Source organism: Sturnus vulgaris, chromosome 13 (genome assembly GCF_052056855.1).
Source record: "Sturnus vulgaris isolate bStuVul1 chromosome 13, bStuVul1.hap1, whole genome shotgun sequence".
Classification (NCBI taxonomy): Eukaryota; Metazoa; Chordata; class Aves; order Passeriformes; family Sturnidae; genus Sturnus; species Sturnus vulgaris.
In genome coordinates, this window is record NC_142255.1 from 14000920 (window position 1) to 14019587 (window position 18668).

The 18668-nt window shown below is 40.5% G+C and overlaps 1 protein-coding gene across 2 annotated transcripts in view; it reads right to left on the minus strand.

Annotated features, from left to right (window-relative positions):
* Nucleotides 1-18668, minus strand: part of AGBL1 (AGBL carboxypeptidase 1) — a 266522-nt gene that overhangs the window by 192430 nt on the left and 55424 nt on the right. The window contains exons 8-15 of one of the 2 annotated variants that reach the window (XM_088172621.1): nt 14955-15120; nt 13942-14015; nt 11823-11939; nt 10256-10851; nt 8903-8986; nt 7782-7868; nt 7298-7446; nt 3968-4055 (exon numbers count right to left, since the gene is read on the minus strand). In XM_088172621.1, the coding sequence (XP_088028747.1) occupies nt 3968-4055; nt 7298-7446; nt 7782-7868; nt 8903-8986; nt 10256-10851; nt 11823-11939; nt 13942-14015; nt 14955-15120 (1361 nt within the window). Of the gene's footprint in view, nt 1-3967; nt 4056-7297; nt 7447-7781; nt 7872-8902; nt 8987-10255; nt 10852-11822; nt 11940-13941; nt 14016-14954; nt 15121-18668 lie in introns of both variants that reach the window. The other variant, XM_088172620.1, reaches the window with a different exon arrangement.

The window sequence follows — 18668 nt, forward strand, 5'->3', positions numbered from 1 at the left end:
AACGAGTAGTCACAAAAGTGCTGAATTCTTCCAAGCCCTCCCCTCCAAGTTCACATTTGTAATTAGAGGTGTGGGAAGAAGCAGACCTTTGCAGGCAGATAATGGCTAAATATCTCACATAGACATTATTCCCACCTGCCCCTAACACTCCAAAGTAAAGGCTTCTCCCTCTGTAGTCTGTAATTCTGCAGCCAAGTGTCCCCTCCTACCTGAAATGGCCACTTCAACCCAGGGGTTTTGCAGCAGGAGACACCTCTGACCTCGATGCTACACTGATGGTTCAGTGTTGCTCACTCTGCCCAGCTCCCACAGCACTGCTCAGCAGCACATTTCATCCTTGTTCTGAGCATCTCTGCTGTTCCACCTAACTACACACCCAGAAAAGACATTTTGAATCACTTCTTGACATCTGTTTCAATCTATAGCAAGCTATCTGGCAGTAACAGGAAGTTTACAGGTGGCTTTGGGAAGCTTCAATATTCTTCACTCTTGCATGAAAAAGAAAAAGCCCCTGTGTGTAAGCAGTGTAAATGATCATGTACTTTTACTGTATATAATCTGGGCTCCTCACAATCCGTCATACAAAGCAGTAGCTCTGAGTATTTTTAAAAGAAAGCTAAAAAAAATAACATTTTTCCTCTGTGCCTCCCTCTCCTCCTACTGCTGTCAAGCCAAAATAGCTCTATTGCTTCCTTTTTCCTCCACCAGATTGATGTTTTTTAGTTCCTCACCACTTTTTCATCACAACACCCTACCATATCAGCATGGAGCCTAAAGTAACAAGCAAGGAAAAGGAAAGGAATAAAAAACTCTGGCAACATCTGGTCGCCACTACCTTATTTGTCTTCTCTTTCAAAAACATGTTGAAAATCTCTCATGCTTTCTAGAAGCAAACACACTGGTTATTGCAAAGAAAAAAAGAGACCAAAGTGTAGTTTTCTCAATGAACATGTAAGCTGTACCTACTGTCACTGTAGTAGTGAAATCACTTTGCTCACTGCTCTCCTTCAGAAAAAAATGCACAAGTATTATATTTCCAGCATAAGCAGTGATGAAGAATTAATTAACAATAATCATAATACTACTTTTCTTTTACTCTGCAAGATAATTTTTTGAGCTTAAAAAAAAATAAATCTTTGCAAACATTGTCTGATTAAAACATGTTTTCCCATTTATCTATCCCATTCTTTGGGTGGCAGATAAGAGACTCTAATTTTCCATCCTTTGTTGGTGGAGAAACATACAGACAGGTGAAGCAATTTGGACAAAGATGTAGGCAGAAAAGGAGCTGGGTTGTAACTGAGGAAATCAAAAGCACCAAGTGATTCAGGAGCAATATTTCTTGGCCATCTGATCTTTAGATTTCCTATCTGCAGCATTTAGTGTAGTAAAAAGCATTGTTAGATGATGGAATATGGCATTTTCAGCTTAGACTAAAATGGCCAAAGAAAGTATCAATATCCCAGACTTCTGGGTCACTACAAAACAGAGTTCAAATGGAAAGTAAAATATTTATCTCTCATAATCTGTTGATGTATTCCCTTAATCCAAAATACTTCCCACCTGGAGTTTGGTGTCCTCATTTTCCATGTCTAGACCTCCTAATATCTACAAGTGTGGCTATTACGTGCAGGATACTTTAATAACACCCTGGTTCATTGCCTAAAAAGCAGTATTTAACAGTTTACTGGGCATGGCTGTTAGTTTGGGGTCTGCCACATTGGAGAGCACAAAATGCACAACACAACTTCCTTTCCGAAGGGCAAATCCATGAGAAGGTATTTTTGTTGTCAATATTTCATGAAGAATTCCAGCTGAAGTAGAATATTCCCCCAGCCATTGTGCCATTAAGTCACACTGCAAAGGCCAGGTGCTCTCAGAGTGAGACTGATGTCTCACCCTCTCACAGATATCATTAGAGATGAGAAGTGACCTGCTAATGTTATGATGTTTATTTCATCTAATGTGATTACAAAGATGGTGAAAAGAGAAGACCTAGTTCTGACATCGTTATGATCACTAAACAGCCAAGTTTTTAGTGCTGATGTGAGAACAAAACACTCCATGTACCTCATTACTATCTGACCTGACTGTCTGAAAAAGCTGAGGGTTAGATAATACGCTTAGAATGAGCCATGAAACCAAAGGCACAGGCACATTGTCACCAATTCAACACTCAGCTGCCATTGTTCCTTAAATAATTTGCCAGAAAGGAATATTATTCAGTGCATAAAAGCTGCCAAGACAGCAAGAGAATTAGATGATCTTATTGTAACTGCAACTGTTTATCATGGGTGTATCCTGTCACTTCACAGAGGCAATAAAACAGAGCAGAAGTGTCACTCAGCTACTTTTTGACAAGAGCTCTGCTAATATTCTCCACAACACAAAAACTCTTGTGAGACATACGAGGAAGGTACACAGTGACACAGCTGTGCCACAACATTCATCTTTATGAGTGAACTACCCCATCCTCAGGGAAGAAAAATGCCAAAGATCAGCCAGCCTGCTTCACACAGACATCTCACCAACGAGCTTTTCCTCCCCCTGTCCTTCAGCTCAGAGGTGTCTCTCAGTAAAGGCCCTGCTGCAAAAAGCAAGTAAAGGCATCCCTGGGTTCCTCTGTATTTTTCACTCTTTTCCCATATTTATTAATAACTCCTGGTAAAAATAATTGGATTAAGTTCCCTTCAAAATATGCAGCCCCACCTTAGGATATCTGTGACCAGGGTGAATGGAACTGAAGTGAGCTCTTTCCCCAAATACTGGCAGTGTGATCACTGTAGCAATCCCATCTCCTTCTCTTCTGAGACAAAGCCTGAGCAGCCCAAACCACACTAGTTTCACGTTCCTCCCCCCTACAACTTGGAATGACTGAGAATCTTTTATAATCACTGAAATAAAAACATTAAAGTTTCAGTAGAGGTAAAACTGTATTTATGTGCATGCATGCACATTCTTGTGTATACAAAAATATGTGAGAACCAGGAACACACAATAAATGAGAGACAACAAGTACTTATCCTAGATGATTACGTTGACACATAATTCAATGTACAGCGAGAAAAAACAGAATATTCCAAATCAATAAAACAATTCTCTCATATATTCTGAACAAGAATCTGATTACAGGCTTAATTGCACAATCATGGCTTAATCTTGGAAGTCAGCTGCTGTTTAATCACTGCACAATAGCAGCCTTGTTAATGATATGGGAAGCCACTGCAATGGTACCCAGCATGAAAAGCCTGCCCGTGCTCAGAGAAGTCAGACATTACAGGCATGTAAAGGAAAGCCACTGCATCATATATGTGAGCTCTTGAGGTAGAAAACGTTAAGGTCAGGCACATGAAGGTCAGCAAAGAGTACTTGAAACAAATAAAATAGCTACTCAAATTGCTGTGGACAGATGCTAGGCTGAGAGAGGATAATCTGTGCCTTCAATCTTACCCCACTCCTGAAAAAAAGACAATTACAACAGAAAATGGGACAAATTGGAATTTTCTTCTGAGGCTCTGGCACACTGCAAAACCAGCCTGAAACAGGGAACTTGCACAGATATCAGCAGTGAGCTTGTCAGGATTCCTTTACACCACTGTTGTATATCCAACCCATTCTCCTCAGCTCCTTTATCTCTTACAAAACTCAGAGTATGCAACAGAAAAACAATGATCCCATCCGGCTGTTTTCTTCCCAGACAGGGGTAAAAACAACTACACTACTTCTCCTTTCCTTCTCCTTCCTCCTGGGCAAGAGAATTCTGCATATTTCCTGGCATCTAATAGTGAGACCTCACTTGTGGCTGTTTTCTGAAGGTGGAAGCACATAACACATTGAGCCAGCACCAATTCAGAGACATTTGAAATAGGGGGCACTGGTGGCAAGAGGCTCATGACATCAGTGCAGCTAACAGGAGTGAAACAGTGCAGAAAGGAAGGCACACATTGTTCACCAAAAGTGCACTTACTTGTAGTAGCAGATCTCCTGGCCTGCCCGAATCCAGCGAGGTCTGCCCTGCAGAGCTTCCCTCACTGAGTACATGACCAGCTGCATTCCTGCAGAAAAACAAGACAGCTTCAGGTGACGTGACTTCCCTGGCTGGAAAAGACAGGAGTGGGAAGAAAAAGCCTAAAGAAGCATCATCATTATTTTGTCAGTGATGTCTGCTGATAGTTTATGCATTCCCAAAGCCCAAAGTGTTTTGTTCTGAGACAGCCATGTGTGTAGAAAAAGCCCGTCCAGAAGAAATGAGCTGAATAGAGTTTATTAAAAAATAAATTATTCTTCTGGCCTTTGCAAACCATTTTGTTTACAAACAGTGGAAGAGAAAGAAAATAATATGAACCAAGGCATCAACAAGATCAGTAACCTGGTTAGTCCAATATTTCATGCTTGGATGCACTATTATTGAACTCCTAATCCTACCATAGCATCAGAGATCTGTGGTGCATCCAGTATCCCGCCTTCTGAAATCAACAAGCAAAACTAGAAGGTTTTAAACTTACTATTAGACCTAAATAACACCTAAGTGCCATAAATGCTGCTAACAATAGCATCCATCTTTGTACTGCACTATCCTAGAGCACGACTTCTTCCTGACCTCCAAAATATTACAGTTCCATGCCCTGAGGGGCAAGGCTTTCTCTGATCTGAGCTGCACATCATTACTCACAGCTCCATCAAGCCAGCCCATCTGCAGAGAGTCCTTGTATCAATTTCCTTTGCTGTACACCCCTGCCTGCTCCTCAGGGCAGGCTGAGGATGCTGCCCTCCCCAGCAGAGCTCTCTGCACAGGGTGTCCCTGGCAGGGGGCTGCAGGGGAGGCTCCTGTCAGCAGCTCCAGTGGACCCAGCACAGCCACAGCTGAGCCCAGCCATGGTGCTGGCATCACTTCTGTGAGAGAGCATTCAGGAAAGACAAAAATGCCCCCCCAAGCCTTCTCTTAGCTGTTCTTGTGCTGGGGGGACGTGATGCTTGAAAATCATTAATACTGATGACACATTTGCATTAGCAGCTATTCAGTTCCCCGCTTCCTTTGGGTTTCTCTGTTAAACTCTCCAGCACTGCTGGAGCCAGGAGTATCAGCAGCAATGCCTTTGGCTGTGCTGTGGGGCAGCACTAACTCACCACAGCCAGGAGCAGCCTCTAGAATGCTGTTTTCTGAACCAGTGCAATGAGTGATGTACAAGAGGCAATTCTGTGTTTGGTACCAGGACATGGCCACCACAAATTTTAAGAGACACAGGCCTGTCCAGATGTTGATCAGAGAAGGGATGTGGGACTCTGCAGGGGTCTTGATATCCTGAGTGCCAGCTCCTGCCCTTCTGTCCGAGTCCAAAGAACTCATGAAACTGTCTCAGAGCAATGGTTGCTACTAGTCTTCCATCTCATTTAAATTAAAAATAAAATCTGTTTCTCCTTTTTACTTCCCCTATGGAAATAAATGTTCGGTTTTAGAAAACAAACTAAAATCAGGGCTCTGATGAAATCCCGTTATTTCCCACGGTAGAGTAAGTTACTGAAAGAGGGGGAAAGAGAGAGGTGGAAGCTGCACCTCCTGTCTTGCTCTGCTCCTGGCCACAACTACTTCATTAAATATCCTTTTTCTTGTTTTGAAAGTCACACAGTGCCATCTAATCAAGAGCAAATGAGAAAAATCAAACCAGACAAGTAACCAGGAGCTGTAAAGAATTGCCACCCAGGGCACTTTGGCACTACATCACAAGTGGAGGCTTTTTGTCTCAGAGTGTGGGCATTAGCCCAGGAAAGTGCAGAGGGAATGTGACAAATAAACAGCATCTCTTACCACTGCTCTGTGGTAATGCTATGCATGTGCTAGAAGGGGTAGTGAGCCTTACTCAGCCAAGCCAGAAAAGCTGGAGCTTCACTGCCTGCTTGGAGCAGCAGAAGGAACCCACAGAGGAATTGTTAATAGCCAACCCCACAAACAAGCCATCCAAAAGCCAGCCATGGCTTAGCCTCCCTCCTTAGTCCAGATGGTATTTTCACATTTCTCTTCCAAATATATTTTTCATTGCATGCTTGAACATGTGAGTCATGTGCAGTTTCAGGTACACAAAATGAGATTATAAATGCTGACAACAGCCAAGCCAGCAGATAACAACCTTCCACCAATAACAGCCTGAATCTCTGGCTACAAGAGTGAAGCCACTAAGGGTGACATCAACCATTGCATCGTGGTTTAAAATAGGACATCAACATCCTTCATTTTCAGGCTCCTACCACACACACCACACTGATATAAGATGACCAAAAAAAATCAATTGAGGCCTATATGAATACTTGAACTTCATCCCTTCGGGTTAAAGAGTAAATGCCTTTTAATTTGTCACATCACTCATCCAGGCAGTTTCACACATACAAGTGCTTCCAGCTCCTAATGCTGTTTGTTACCAGTACACTGATATTCAGAGAGTCATCCTGGTGATGCCAGAGACTGGAGCCACGGGGCTTCAGAGGAATGCAAAGTCTAATATTATGGACTTATTAAAAATTCTGAGTGAAGTCTGGAGCTGATGTAAATTAACAGAGATCCATGGAAACAAACAAACAACAACAACAACAAAAAAAAACCAAAATCAAACAAACAAAAAAAAACCAAAACAAAAAAAAAAACACCAAAAAAAACCACCCAAAACCCCACCCTATGCCAGCTAAGAATTCAATTCACAGTCTCCTTTCAGAAGAAATAATTTCTCTTCTAAAATGGGTATTGAAAGATGAGATTTGTTCTGCCTGTTTCTGAACCATTCTACTTTCCTCTTGAACCATGACAGGAGCTCAAAGACCACAAGGAACAGAATTTTTATCATCATTAATATCAACAGAAATTTCAGTAGGTCTGAAGATGTCTTACTAGAAAAAAATGAAGAATCATGAATATTTGTTTGAGAATTATCACATTTATTTAAATCTTAGAAGTACTTTCCAATCCTATCCTGCTCATTCAGTTCCAAAAGATTGTCTTTCCCCCTCAGCTCTCCCAACCCAGTGCTATTCTTCTTCAGTTCTGCTCCATAAACACAACAGTGACATTTATTTCCCCTCACAAATCCTCTCCCAGGTCTCAATATTCAGTTTCCTCCTCAGTCCTCCTGAGGATAGACAAAGGTTCCTTGACAAATCTAAAGTGACTTTTTCAGTGGACTTCAGGGCAGATAAGACTGAATTTACAGTCTCCCTTATACTTATAGACAAGGAGAGTTTGAAACCTTCACAGCATTAGAAAGATATTCTTGTGAAGAGAAGGCCACCCCAACTCCCCAAAGGCTCATACCATAATTAAACTGGCTGTTGAACTTCTCACAGTTGATGATGTTGAAGCGATAGGGAACTGCTGCCTTCATGTCACGGACCTCGAAGTAGAACCACTGGTGATGCTGGCTGCTGTTCACATCTGCATTCATAATTAGGTCATACTCAAACCTGCAAGGAAAATAATAAAAGCAGTGGCTATGAACACCTCCTGTCTGCCGCTGAACATGCTGACAGCAGGCTATGCAGTCAAACTGATTGATATCTTGTGAGCATCACCATCAAGCACCATTAAATACTCACACTATAATAGTCAAAACATTTTGAGCTCTGTTTTCTTCCTCATGCTCCTTCCGTGACATCCAGGTGTTAGAAGGCATAATAAGCTCCACATCATCTAACCTGCTTGCCTGGCTGACCCTTTCCAAAGCCAGGAGAAGGCCACCATCCCATGCTGTGGCCACAGCAGCAGGCAGGCTGGGACACCTCTCTGCAGGGGTACTTACTCACGCACTTGGATCGCTTTCCGAAGGTTTCCCGACTCAAACTTGGAGAAAAATGTCAGACAGCCTGGAGCAGCTGGGCTTGAGCCACTGCTGGAAAGCAAAGCAAGGACACCTGTAAGCGGGCTGCTTCAAAGCTAAGCCTTCCTCAGCACTTTTCATATGCTAAAATCGGCTTTAATAATTTTTTTAATAAGCAAGACCTTGGGAAGGAGGAGGAGGTGAACAAATCCATAACCTTCCTATCCAATGCAGCTTCTCTCTACTCTCGCTCAGTAATTCTAAATCACATCTTCGCTTTTCCCAATACTCTTTTGTTGCTGTCCATGTTTGTTTTCTTTATTCAACTTACTTTCCCACTGGACTGTTATTATTTCACTAATTGCAGAAAGCAGTTTTATACAATTACTCTGTATTTACTCTTCCTTCATCTATACAGTTTCTTCCTCCAGCTGCTTAGAAACCCTTAAATTAATCCTAAGCAACTACATAACTTTCTCCTACCTCAAACTCTTGCCTCCTTTTTACTCCAAAGAATGTCTTCCAAGTCACCTGTCCTTTCTCTGAATGACATTTCTTTAAATTTGGGACCCTCTCAACTGCCTGGTGCTACATATTCTCACAGACCATAGCTGAGCTCTTAAAGCAGTTCACAAGGCCAGATGTTTGAGGGTTTTTTCAGAAGTGCTGTGGGAGTGTCACACTTCTGAAACAGGGTACATCTACAGCCTGTGACACTGGCTGTGCAGACACTCAATGGGAAATGCTGCCTCAGGGGGTGGAAAAGATGGATTTGTAAGTACAGTTCCCAGCACCAGTCTTCACATCTCTGCTCCAAATCACTGCATGCAATGCAGACAGATCCAGGGACAATCTACAGTCCCTTTGGTGTATTTTCTTGTTCTAGCTAAAGGTTTTGATGCTCTCCTCCTCCAGTGACTTCCACAACAAATTCTTTCCCTGGCGTCATCTAAAAGGAATCTGCTCCTCCTGGGTATTTCCTCTGTTAGCCTTCAACTCCTGTGTTCTTTCTTCTTTACCTGTATCAGAGCTGATCAAGTAACCTGAGCTCAGTGACAGCACTGGCACTGCCCCTGGTTGCACACTCAGTTTAAGTGACCCACCTGGGATCATCTAAATCAAACACAGTTCTTCCTATCACATCCTCAGGGTGGATTAGGCGACGAACATCATCAAGGACTTTGTCCCTGGGAAGAAAAAATCAGCAAATCAGCAAATTGTAGTGACAGTGTGAGAAATATTGATAGAGAATATTCTTCTAGAAGGAGTCTTAGGAAACTCTTTTTAAGGACTGGAAAAGATTTCCATGTGCTAATTCCAGGAGAACTTTTTTCCCATCATGAGAACACTTCTGCTCCATCCCCATTACAACAAGCTGCCTTTTGGGTTAAACCACTGATTCTGCAAAATTTTTTATTCACTACTGGATTGTGTCAAATTTTATTTATCCTCAGTTCTTCCCAGTAAATGCCAACCCCCAAGTGGCCAGTCTTACTCTGTAAGGAAATATCTGCCATAATTTACAAACCTACAAATCTGACTCAGAGTGAATATTGACTATAAGTCAAGCTGATTTCTACTCATTATTAAACAGAGCTCCTCTGTTCCCTGAAGATGGTCAAATGTGGAATACCAGATTTTCTTCCTGACCTTTGAAGCAATCATGTTATGCCTCAAAGCATGATATGATTAGTCCCATTTTAGCCATACAGTTACACATGTTGCTGTAGCCATGAAAGCAGAGCTTTTAGGGAAACACTGCAAGAAGATGGTAGAGTGATTTTTCCTCTAAATAAGATTTCTAGCTTATATATTTACTGCAAAAATAATCACTCTCCTTAGCAGTCAGAAATCAGTGGTCTTAACAAATGCCATTTGTTGATCAACTCTAAAGTTTAGCATAGGATCCACCATCTTTGCTACCTGCTAATAATTCCATAAATCACTAAAATGAAATATAAGGTCATTGCATACAGCCCGGCTTGGAACAAAAAACTGTAGTTATAAGAGCTTTCTCTCCCAGCACAACTTCAAAACACAGCTTCCCACTCATCTGAGCACTGGAATAACGAGAGGTCCTTCCTGAGAGGACAGATAGGATTTTCCCTGAAAGAACCAGACGGGACTAATGCTGCAAGCACTAAAGGTGGCTGAATAATGAGTAAGACTGAAGATAAAAATACATCTCATAAGGACACAGAGGCTTCTCCAGCTCTAAAATGGACTTGTTCTCCTTTGTGTTCTAACAAGGTCACAGATTCACAACCCAGCTTAGATTCCTATCACAAATATAGGTATATTGATGCATTTACCAATTAAGGCAAATAATTGGATATAAAAAAATTTTTTCAGTAACTTCCTAAGACATTCAACAAGAGCTGTTAGAGTCAGACCTACAAAAGCCAGTTTTGAGCTCAAGAGCTCTCGAAATGGTCACTACATTAAAGCACAGTCACCTTTGGACCCCGTGCTTGCGCTCCAACACGGGCTTGCTGTAGGGAGGTGGCTGGTGACCCCAGAAATCTGGGAATGCCAGCTCTCTGTAGCCTGGGATGGACTTCACACATTTGGCCCTGGCTGCATAGAAACAAGGGCTGTGGAATGGGATATGGTGTTTCTCCAGAAGATTTCTAATTATATCTGAGCTCTCCAGTCTCCCTTCAGGACTAGGATTGATTGAGGTCTCACAGTGAGGGTAAAACATTTTCTTGTACCAAGCAACATCTTTTGGGAGAGGGCACAAAGCAAACACATGACTCCTGGATGGATCTTCTTCCTCACAGAAGTCTTTATCCTGGGCTTCTTCAGCAATGTCTCTCTTTTCATCATTCTTATCCCATATGCATTCCTCCTTCTTCCTCCAGCTCTGAAATGGGACTTTGAAATCCTCTTCCCCTGGATCTGGTCCCATCTCTGTGACACTTTGGTTTCTCCATCTGCAGTTTGGATGTTTCACAGAAGTAGCACTTGGAATGAAATGAGAGGGAGCAGAGGGAAGATTCTCAGTCCTGTCCTCCAAGCTCTTCTTTTCCTCAGACTCAAATTCAAGCTCCTTTGAATTTAAAAAGCAGAAGAAATTAAAAGAAACTACAGACAGATTGTGCCTCCTTCCAGATGAAACCTTTCAAGGAGGAAAAGAGGAAATATTTACATATCTCCCAAAACTGTACTCAACCAATAAAACAGCCAGAGCAAACTCAGTGCATGGACCACTTGCCAGCATTTCTCTATCCACAAAGCTGCTTCAACAGAAATCCTCAGAAACCAAAAGGATCTGATTGGAGATGACTCGCCCAGATGACTCAACCAGAAACAATCATTCCAACAAAGAAGGGAAGATATTTTGGAAGGCATTTTTTTTAAAATACAAATATTACAGGAAGGAAAAGGTGGTCAAGCTGTCATGCAAAACTCCACCTTCATGCAGGAGTATGATTTAATTCCATCTGGCTACTTATGGTCACAATCAATATCACAATATTGTGCATACAGGAGATATATTAACCCAGTGATCTTTTTCAGATTCATATCTGAAACAGGGTTTTCAGCTCTCTTAAATTCTACACCTTGTAATGAGTGCCATATTCCTTATTTTCTTGTCCCAAGCACCACTACAAAAAATGATTTGAACTGTTCATTTCATTCCGTGCAATCTCCTCTTCCTTCAAACCACTAGTTGACAGTATTTACTTTTCACATCTCATTCTGATTTTGATATTGCTGTTGAAATTGCCAGCAAGGATACAAATTATCTGACAGATTTCTCATGTGGCAATTGATTCAAGAGTGCTTACTTAATTTACACCCAGACAAATGTGCATCAAACATCATTCCTTTCACCACTCATGATTCACACCAATAAACTACTGCAAAAGTCATAATCTTTGGCTTTCCAGTCCTGTAAGACTTAGAGATTCACTTTTAAAATAACCTTTTCTTGCTATTATTTGTCAATACTCCCTTTCAAGTATTTCTTAAATTCTAGAACGTTCACAAATAAAGGAAACTGCACTACAATCATACCTGAAAATTCTGAGAAAGTTCTGCACACAGAGCTTCATATTTTTCAAGCTCTTGTTCTGGCCGGTCAAGAGCTGGCCTTGACCTCAATTTATTCACATCTGTCTCCAAGTCACAATCCTACAAAAGCAGAATCAGAAAAGCACGTGTATTATACCTGTCCCATGAGATTATTTCAACCATCAGTGAACTGAGGATAAAAACAGTATCTGAAATTTTCACAGTCAAAGGCTGCTGTTCATTAATGTGCAGCTGCACCCATATCAGATGTGAGAACGAAAGCCAAACTGTGTCAAGCATTTGACTATTACATAAAAAACAAACAAAAAACAAACAGAAGAAGTTGGAAAGGATGGAGACATGGCATTGATGACTGGGCATTACATTACAGCATTATTCAAATAATTCAACATGTCTACATCCCACCAAATGCCATCAAAGTAATTATTTACTCCTGACAAACAGATTCGTTTCCAAAGCTGTTATAAAAAGAAAAAAGTAAAATTGGCTGAATGCACCAGCGTCCATGGCATTTCAAACCATAAGCCACACTTGGGTGAAAAAGCAGAGTCTGAAGGGTTGTTTGGGCAGAGATTAAAAGGCAGTGAAAACCTGCCAGGAGCATGAGGTCAGTTGAAAAGGATTTGCCACTGAGAGCACACTGATGCATAAGAAGCTTCAAATTTCAGCTGGAAAAGAATAGATGGTTGATGTGGTGATTTTTATTTTCACAGAACTCTCTGAACAGTTCTTGATGGAAGGGTAAAGCAAGTTTCAGTTTAGTTGGTGTTGCTAGCATGCATGGATGTGTTATGTAGCTGTGAAAATGTTTGTAAATCATATCAATACCAGCAAACATTGTGCAAAAGATCTCATACAAAAAAAAAAAAAAAAAAAAAGGGATAAACTGAAAGTTCATTATCCATTCCCTGCTTGCTTCCCCTTTAGCAAGGTTTTTTACAGGAGATATATGGCCAGTAAACCAGACAAACAGTATTTAAACTCATATTCAGAATAAGCTCTTAGGCAAAATAAAAAAAAAACAACCCCAAAACTGCTTACATCTACTTGGTAAATCCTTATGAATAATGAAATAGTTCAGAAGCATAGTGGAGCTGTTACTGAATGAATAACTAATTAAAGAAGGAGATAAATCCACTATAAGCTTTATTCCTAGTGAGCATCTTGATGAGCTCTAATATTCAGATAAAAACAGCCAGACAGGGGCAAGTTAGGACACTCAGGTAATGTGGGGGGTTAACTTCCTTTTTTCCCTGGATGACATCGGTTTAATATTTGAGGAGAAAGAGACAGGACAAGTAATGAGAACTCCCTTTCACAGAAGTCTCAATCATTTCTAATTAGACTGTATTTGCAACTTCATTTCTTTAATTTGCTTTCCCAAGCCTCTTTATGTGGACAAGAATTATTAGCAGTATTCACTATTCACATTTGCATATGAGCTTGTTTGTATTTTCACAACAAAAAAGTTTGCACTCTTATCTTCAGCTGGTAGAAGGTTTTTTTGCCAGTTAGGTCACTGCAGGGAGAGTGTTAAGGGAGAATTCAGACAAGTATTGAATAATTAATAGTATTATTTGTCTGTGTGCAGCAGCAAATAAAGAAGGCATATAGGTTCAAATGCACCAGCTGTGGCTTAAAAGAACTAACCTTTTCCTTAGGGTAGGTGCACAGCCTAAATATGCACTGATACGGGAATAAAGAGAGGGTTAGCCTTTCCTAGATGATAAATCAAATTTCCTTAAGTGCCATTTTCCTGGTACATGCCTAGTGGATCAGAGATTCACCATTTATCCCTGACCGTGGATGTGATTCTGGGCAGTCTCTGCAGGAACAGAGAAGTCACCAAATCCCCTCCACCGTGGGTGACAAGCATGAAAATGAACAGAAAAAAAAGCAGGGCACTTTTTAGTGAAAGTCAGTGCATTCTCCTTCCCTTCTTTCAAGTATCCTCCTATTACCAATCTAGTGTGTTCACATGGGACCAACATGCACATCTACATTCTCTGCTTAGATAATCTTTCAGAGTGTCAAAACAGACAACAAAAATTTTATTTTCCAGTATGTAGAGAATTATGGGAACTATGGCTCATATACCTACTTCCTCTTTACTCTCCACATCCTCGTTATCCCAGTCTTTTTCAGCCTCATCCTCCCCTTCACTTTCACTGTCACCTGCAGAAGTAGGAAGGAGACAAAAGTGTTCAACCTAATATCCCTCTCATACCCCGCAGAGAAATAAGTGTAAATTCTTCTACGTGTGCCACACAGTCCACAACCCACCACAACCCTATTAAAGCAAATCCCATTTGTTAATCTCATATAAATGAATTTGGCACTAATTCACCCAGTTTTTAAAGCTCTCTTCTCTTGGACTCAAGCACTGCCTTTCAAAACCATGACAAATGTCCCCATGATATGGATCCAACTCATTTTGCAAAGCAATGCAGAGATTTTCTGCTTGGCTGCAGTGATATTACAGGATGCTCTTAATCTGTATTATCTAGATTAGGGTGTTTTACTGCTATGATTGTTACAGTATTTCAGCATCTTCCACACGAAATTGAATGCAGCAAAAATTGCTTCTGTGTATCACGGAGCCTTTTCTGCAGAGCAGCTCTCCTGCCTATGCTTGAGTTCTACTTTCCAGCAAGAGCTCCCATCTTTTACTCAGGCAGCATGACTGCTATCTGCTTTTGCTTTAGAAAGGGAAAAGGATAATAATTCTTGCAATTCTTTACTGAAAAGGCTGCAGTTTTTACCCCCCAAGCAGCCAGTGCACAGGCACAATTATGACTCTGTCTCTTACTGGGGAGCAATGGCATCTCCAGCTCTGCTCTACCCACTCTGCTCCATTATTTTTTGGATAACAGAAGATTTTTTTCCTTTTCCTTGCTCCTTTCTGTCTTCTTGCATTTATTCTCCAAACAGGTTCTCGCAGCTTCAAGAAGACCTGGGAGTAATTTCTTCCCTATTGAGTGACACTGTAGGTTATCAGATTAATTTTAACTGTAAACCTCAGGATTATGCCAAGTCTCACTTCCTCAGATCCCACACTTAATTCTCATGTCATGCTCCTTCTCCTCCTTCTGAACTCACCCTCTGGCCATTTACCTTCAGATCCCTCACATGGAGGTTCAGCACTGGCATTCCCAGGAAGAGGGAAGGAATAGGAACTTCTGACAGTCACCACAGGCAGATGCTCCTTGGGGTAGCACTTTCTCAGAATGTGAGTCGCAGTAGTTATGATAGGATCCAGACTTTTACAAGATAAACAGTCCTAAGGAAACAAACAAGAACTACATTAAGAACAGCTTCTTACAACAGTCCTCCCTGTCACACATAATCCCCCCAAAGCAGAGCCACTCCTATGATGAGGACATAATTCCCTTTACCAATCATTACCCCATTACACCCATAAACTACTGCAAAAAGTCATAATCTTGGTTTCCCAGTCCTGTAAGACCTACAGGTTTCCTCTTGAAATAATCTTGTCTAGTTATCACTTTTCAATATTCCTTTTCAAGTATTTCTTAAATTCTGGAAATATTCACAAGTCAAGGAAACTTCACTGTGATTGTACCTGAAAATCATGTGAAAGTGCTGGACCCATTGCTTCATATTGCTCACATTATTTCCCCTTCTTTTTTATCACTGAAGAAACACAACTGGAACAGCAAGGCCTCGAGTTCCTGCAATCCATCTCTTACAGACAAGCAGGTTAGCATGGACCTCGGGGGACTTCCATCCCTGTGTGCCATTTGTGAGACACAGCAGCTCCGAGCTCTGCTCCAAGTCAATACATTAAAGGAAGCTAACACAGGTAACAGTAGCACTGAAGCAATATGGTTTGTAATATGGACTTAAAAATGTTTTGTGGAGCCCATGTGTACGTTTTGGCTGCCAAAACATGCCAAAATCTGTGCTTCTGCCCCTTCAGCACAATTATACCCAGAGTCATCGTGCCAAAACTCAGAGATAAACTAACACAGTCAACACCACAATTTCAGTGTGTTCATGGTACACAATGTATTCTCAAAGAGAGCACTCCCACTGTACTCTGATCTCTGTGGTTAAAGCATTAGGACTAAGAGCTATTCTGAAAAATCACTATATATTACCTAATCATAAAATAATTAATAACTGCAGTATCCCACAATTTCTGCTTCTATAATCCAGAGGATCAAAAATAGACATGTAAGGATTTTTTTAGAGCCCAGGTACACTTCGGAGACAGAGTATTTTGTATTTTTTGTTGTACTGTTGTGCAAGTGAGCTCCTCACACTTTTGTTGCAAATAAAACAAACCAAAATCCCCACAGAACTAAAGCAAAGAGCCCCTGGGACATCATAGAAGTGATGTATGTCTTCGTACATCACAGCGTGTATGTCTTCAATATAACAGAGTCAGGGAGTTTGGATAAAGGACAATAATGCTGCACAAAAGCAAAGTTTTTTAAAAACAATGCGTGCAATTCTCAGAAATCCCAGCCCTCTTATCCAAATTCACAATTTTCACTTTGCCTCTCAGCATGTTTTCTTCATTGGTTTGGAACTAAGACTGAGCTCATCAGAACAGGAATGCAACTTAGATAAGCAGCATGAACATGCTATAAGGCAAGAGAGAAACATTGCAATACATTCTACTACTATTTCATAATTTTGTATCCCTGCAGCAGAGATAAAATGGAACAACCAAGAGAAAAGAACAGATACTTCGTGCCACTGGCTGACAGCACATAGTCAAGATTTGGGCTGGACAAAAAGAAAAAACCCAGACAATCCAAACATTCAGCAAAACCAGGCAAAGGGCCAAAAGAACATAAAGAACATAAAATGACCATTGGAACACAGATGCCTGTGTGTGACTAATCTGATCTCCTTCTAGGAAAAGGTGACACTGTTTAGTGGTGGACTTGAGAGTGCTGGGTTAATGACTGGATTCAATCGTAAAGGTCTTTTTCAATCTAAATGATTCTGTGATTATAAAGTCCTTTATTATAACTGGGAGCAGTAAAATGGCTGCATTGGGGTTCTTTTGGTTGCAGAGGATTCTACTCTGTTTTCTCATGTATGATTGAACGGCATTATAAGATTCAGTGGGATTAACAAGGATTCCTGTAGGGAGGATAGAAAAAAATCATCTAAAGCTGACATGCTTACAAGACTCACTACAAGAATTTTAATATGTATTTCTAGTTCTCTGGCTGTTTGGAACTAGGGGGAGAGAAAAGAAAATTATGAAAGCATCTCTGAGGAAAGTTCTATTATGGGTAGAGCAAACACCGAGCAGAAAGGTTTCTATTTCTGTTTCAATTTATTCACTCCTTCGTATGGTTGCCTTTGTTTGATTGTTATTAAAGGAAAGATTAGGAAATTTTGTCTACATGTGGGAACAGGCTAATATTCTTAACAGTCTACTAGTTTAGTTTACTACAACTGATCTGTTTTTGCTAAAGCAGTGAACACAGGACTGTTTAATTGCCTGCCTTGGGACAACCATCTTAATTCATTGCCAAGTGAATTTAAACAGTCAAGAACAAGGCATGTTCATCCAGACAATGAACTTCAACACATGGAGTTACTCAATGATGCTATTTGAAAGTCATATTTTTCTGTACAGCAAATTAGCTCACAAGTGTAAACAAGCCTTCAGATACCTTAGAGGGAATTTGTGGGACTGTTTTCATTACTTCTCATAAACTGCTTTCAGATTCTAAGGTAACACTGTTTACAAATGACTGAAAATTATTACATCAGTGTGTTGGAAAAGCCCTTTTTACTGACACCTGGGAAGCAGGCAGGAGACTGCTCTGTGTGTAAGCTATCCCATTTATTTTGTGGTGGAATAATGTGAATGAGGGACTAGTAAATCCTCAGCTAAGAAAAGCTAACCTGGATTCAGATATGCTTTTTAATCTCCACACTCAATCTTTTTTCCACTGAATCTGGAATAGAACAGATATTATAGTATGTGATATATAGAAAAAAAAGGAGGTTTCAATATGACAGTAAGACAAAAGATAGCGATGCTGATGGATGCTCCTACTGGCAAACAGAGTGGAATATAGGATAATATTATCTTAGAGTAGTATGGAAAGGCTGAAGAGAAACAAGGCAAGTTTAAGAAACCAGATGGAAAAGTGATAAAATACCAAGATAACATTCTATGCAGCAGTCTCTCCTAAAGCAATACAAACCTGTTTTCTTGTCTCAGAGTAGGCAGCTCTGTTACTGCACACAAAACCAGACAGTGCTAATGTGAATATACCATTTAACTGTCAGGAAAATCTAAGTGCAGCTAGGAAAAGGGAATGGGAACAGAAAGTACTACCTTTCTATTAATGATTTCATCATCTAAAAGTATTTTTTATTCCAGGTAGAAGTAGAATTCAAAATATCTCTAAATTCCCCCAAAATATCTCTAAATTCTCCTCAAACAGAGCAGCAGGCACTTCTAATCTATGTGAGGTGACAGTTTTTGAACTATTGGCTCCTCATGTAAAGAAATAAGCTTAAGGACTATTAAAAGCTCAGGTATTTCATCTGTCCATCAGCCCAGACAATAGGCAGCCAGAGAGGTTTCAACTGAAAACCAGCCTTGTAAATTGAATTTCCACTGGAGTTTAAAACAAATCTATCTTGGCAAAATGGTTTTCATTTCAATAAATATGTCTGTATAAGAAATAAAAACAAAAAAAAAGCCTAAAAAGTTTTGGAACTTTTCTAGCCAGATTTTAACATCTTAAGAACCTCATTAGCTGCTCAGAGTTTGGTCCAGCTTAATCACCACAGCTAGAGCATTCCCTAAAAGCACTAAAATACTGT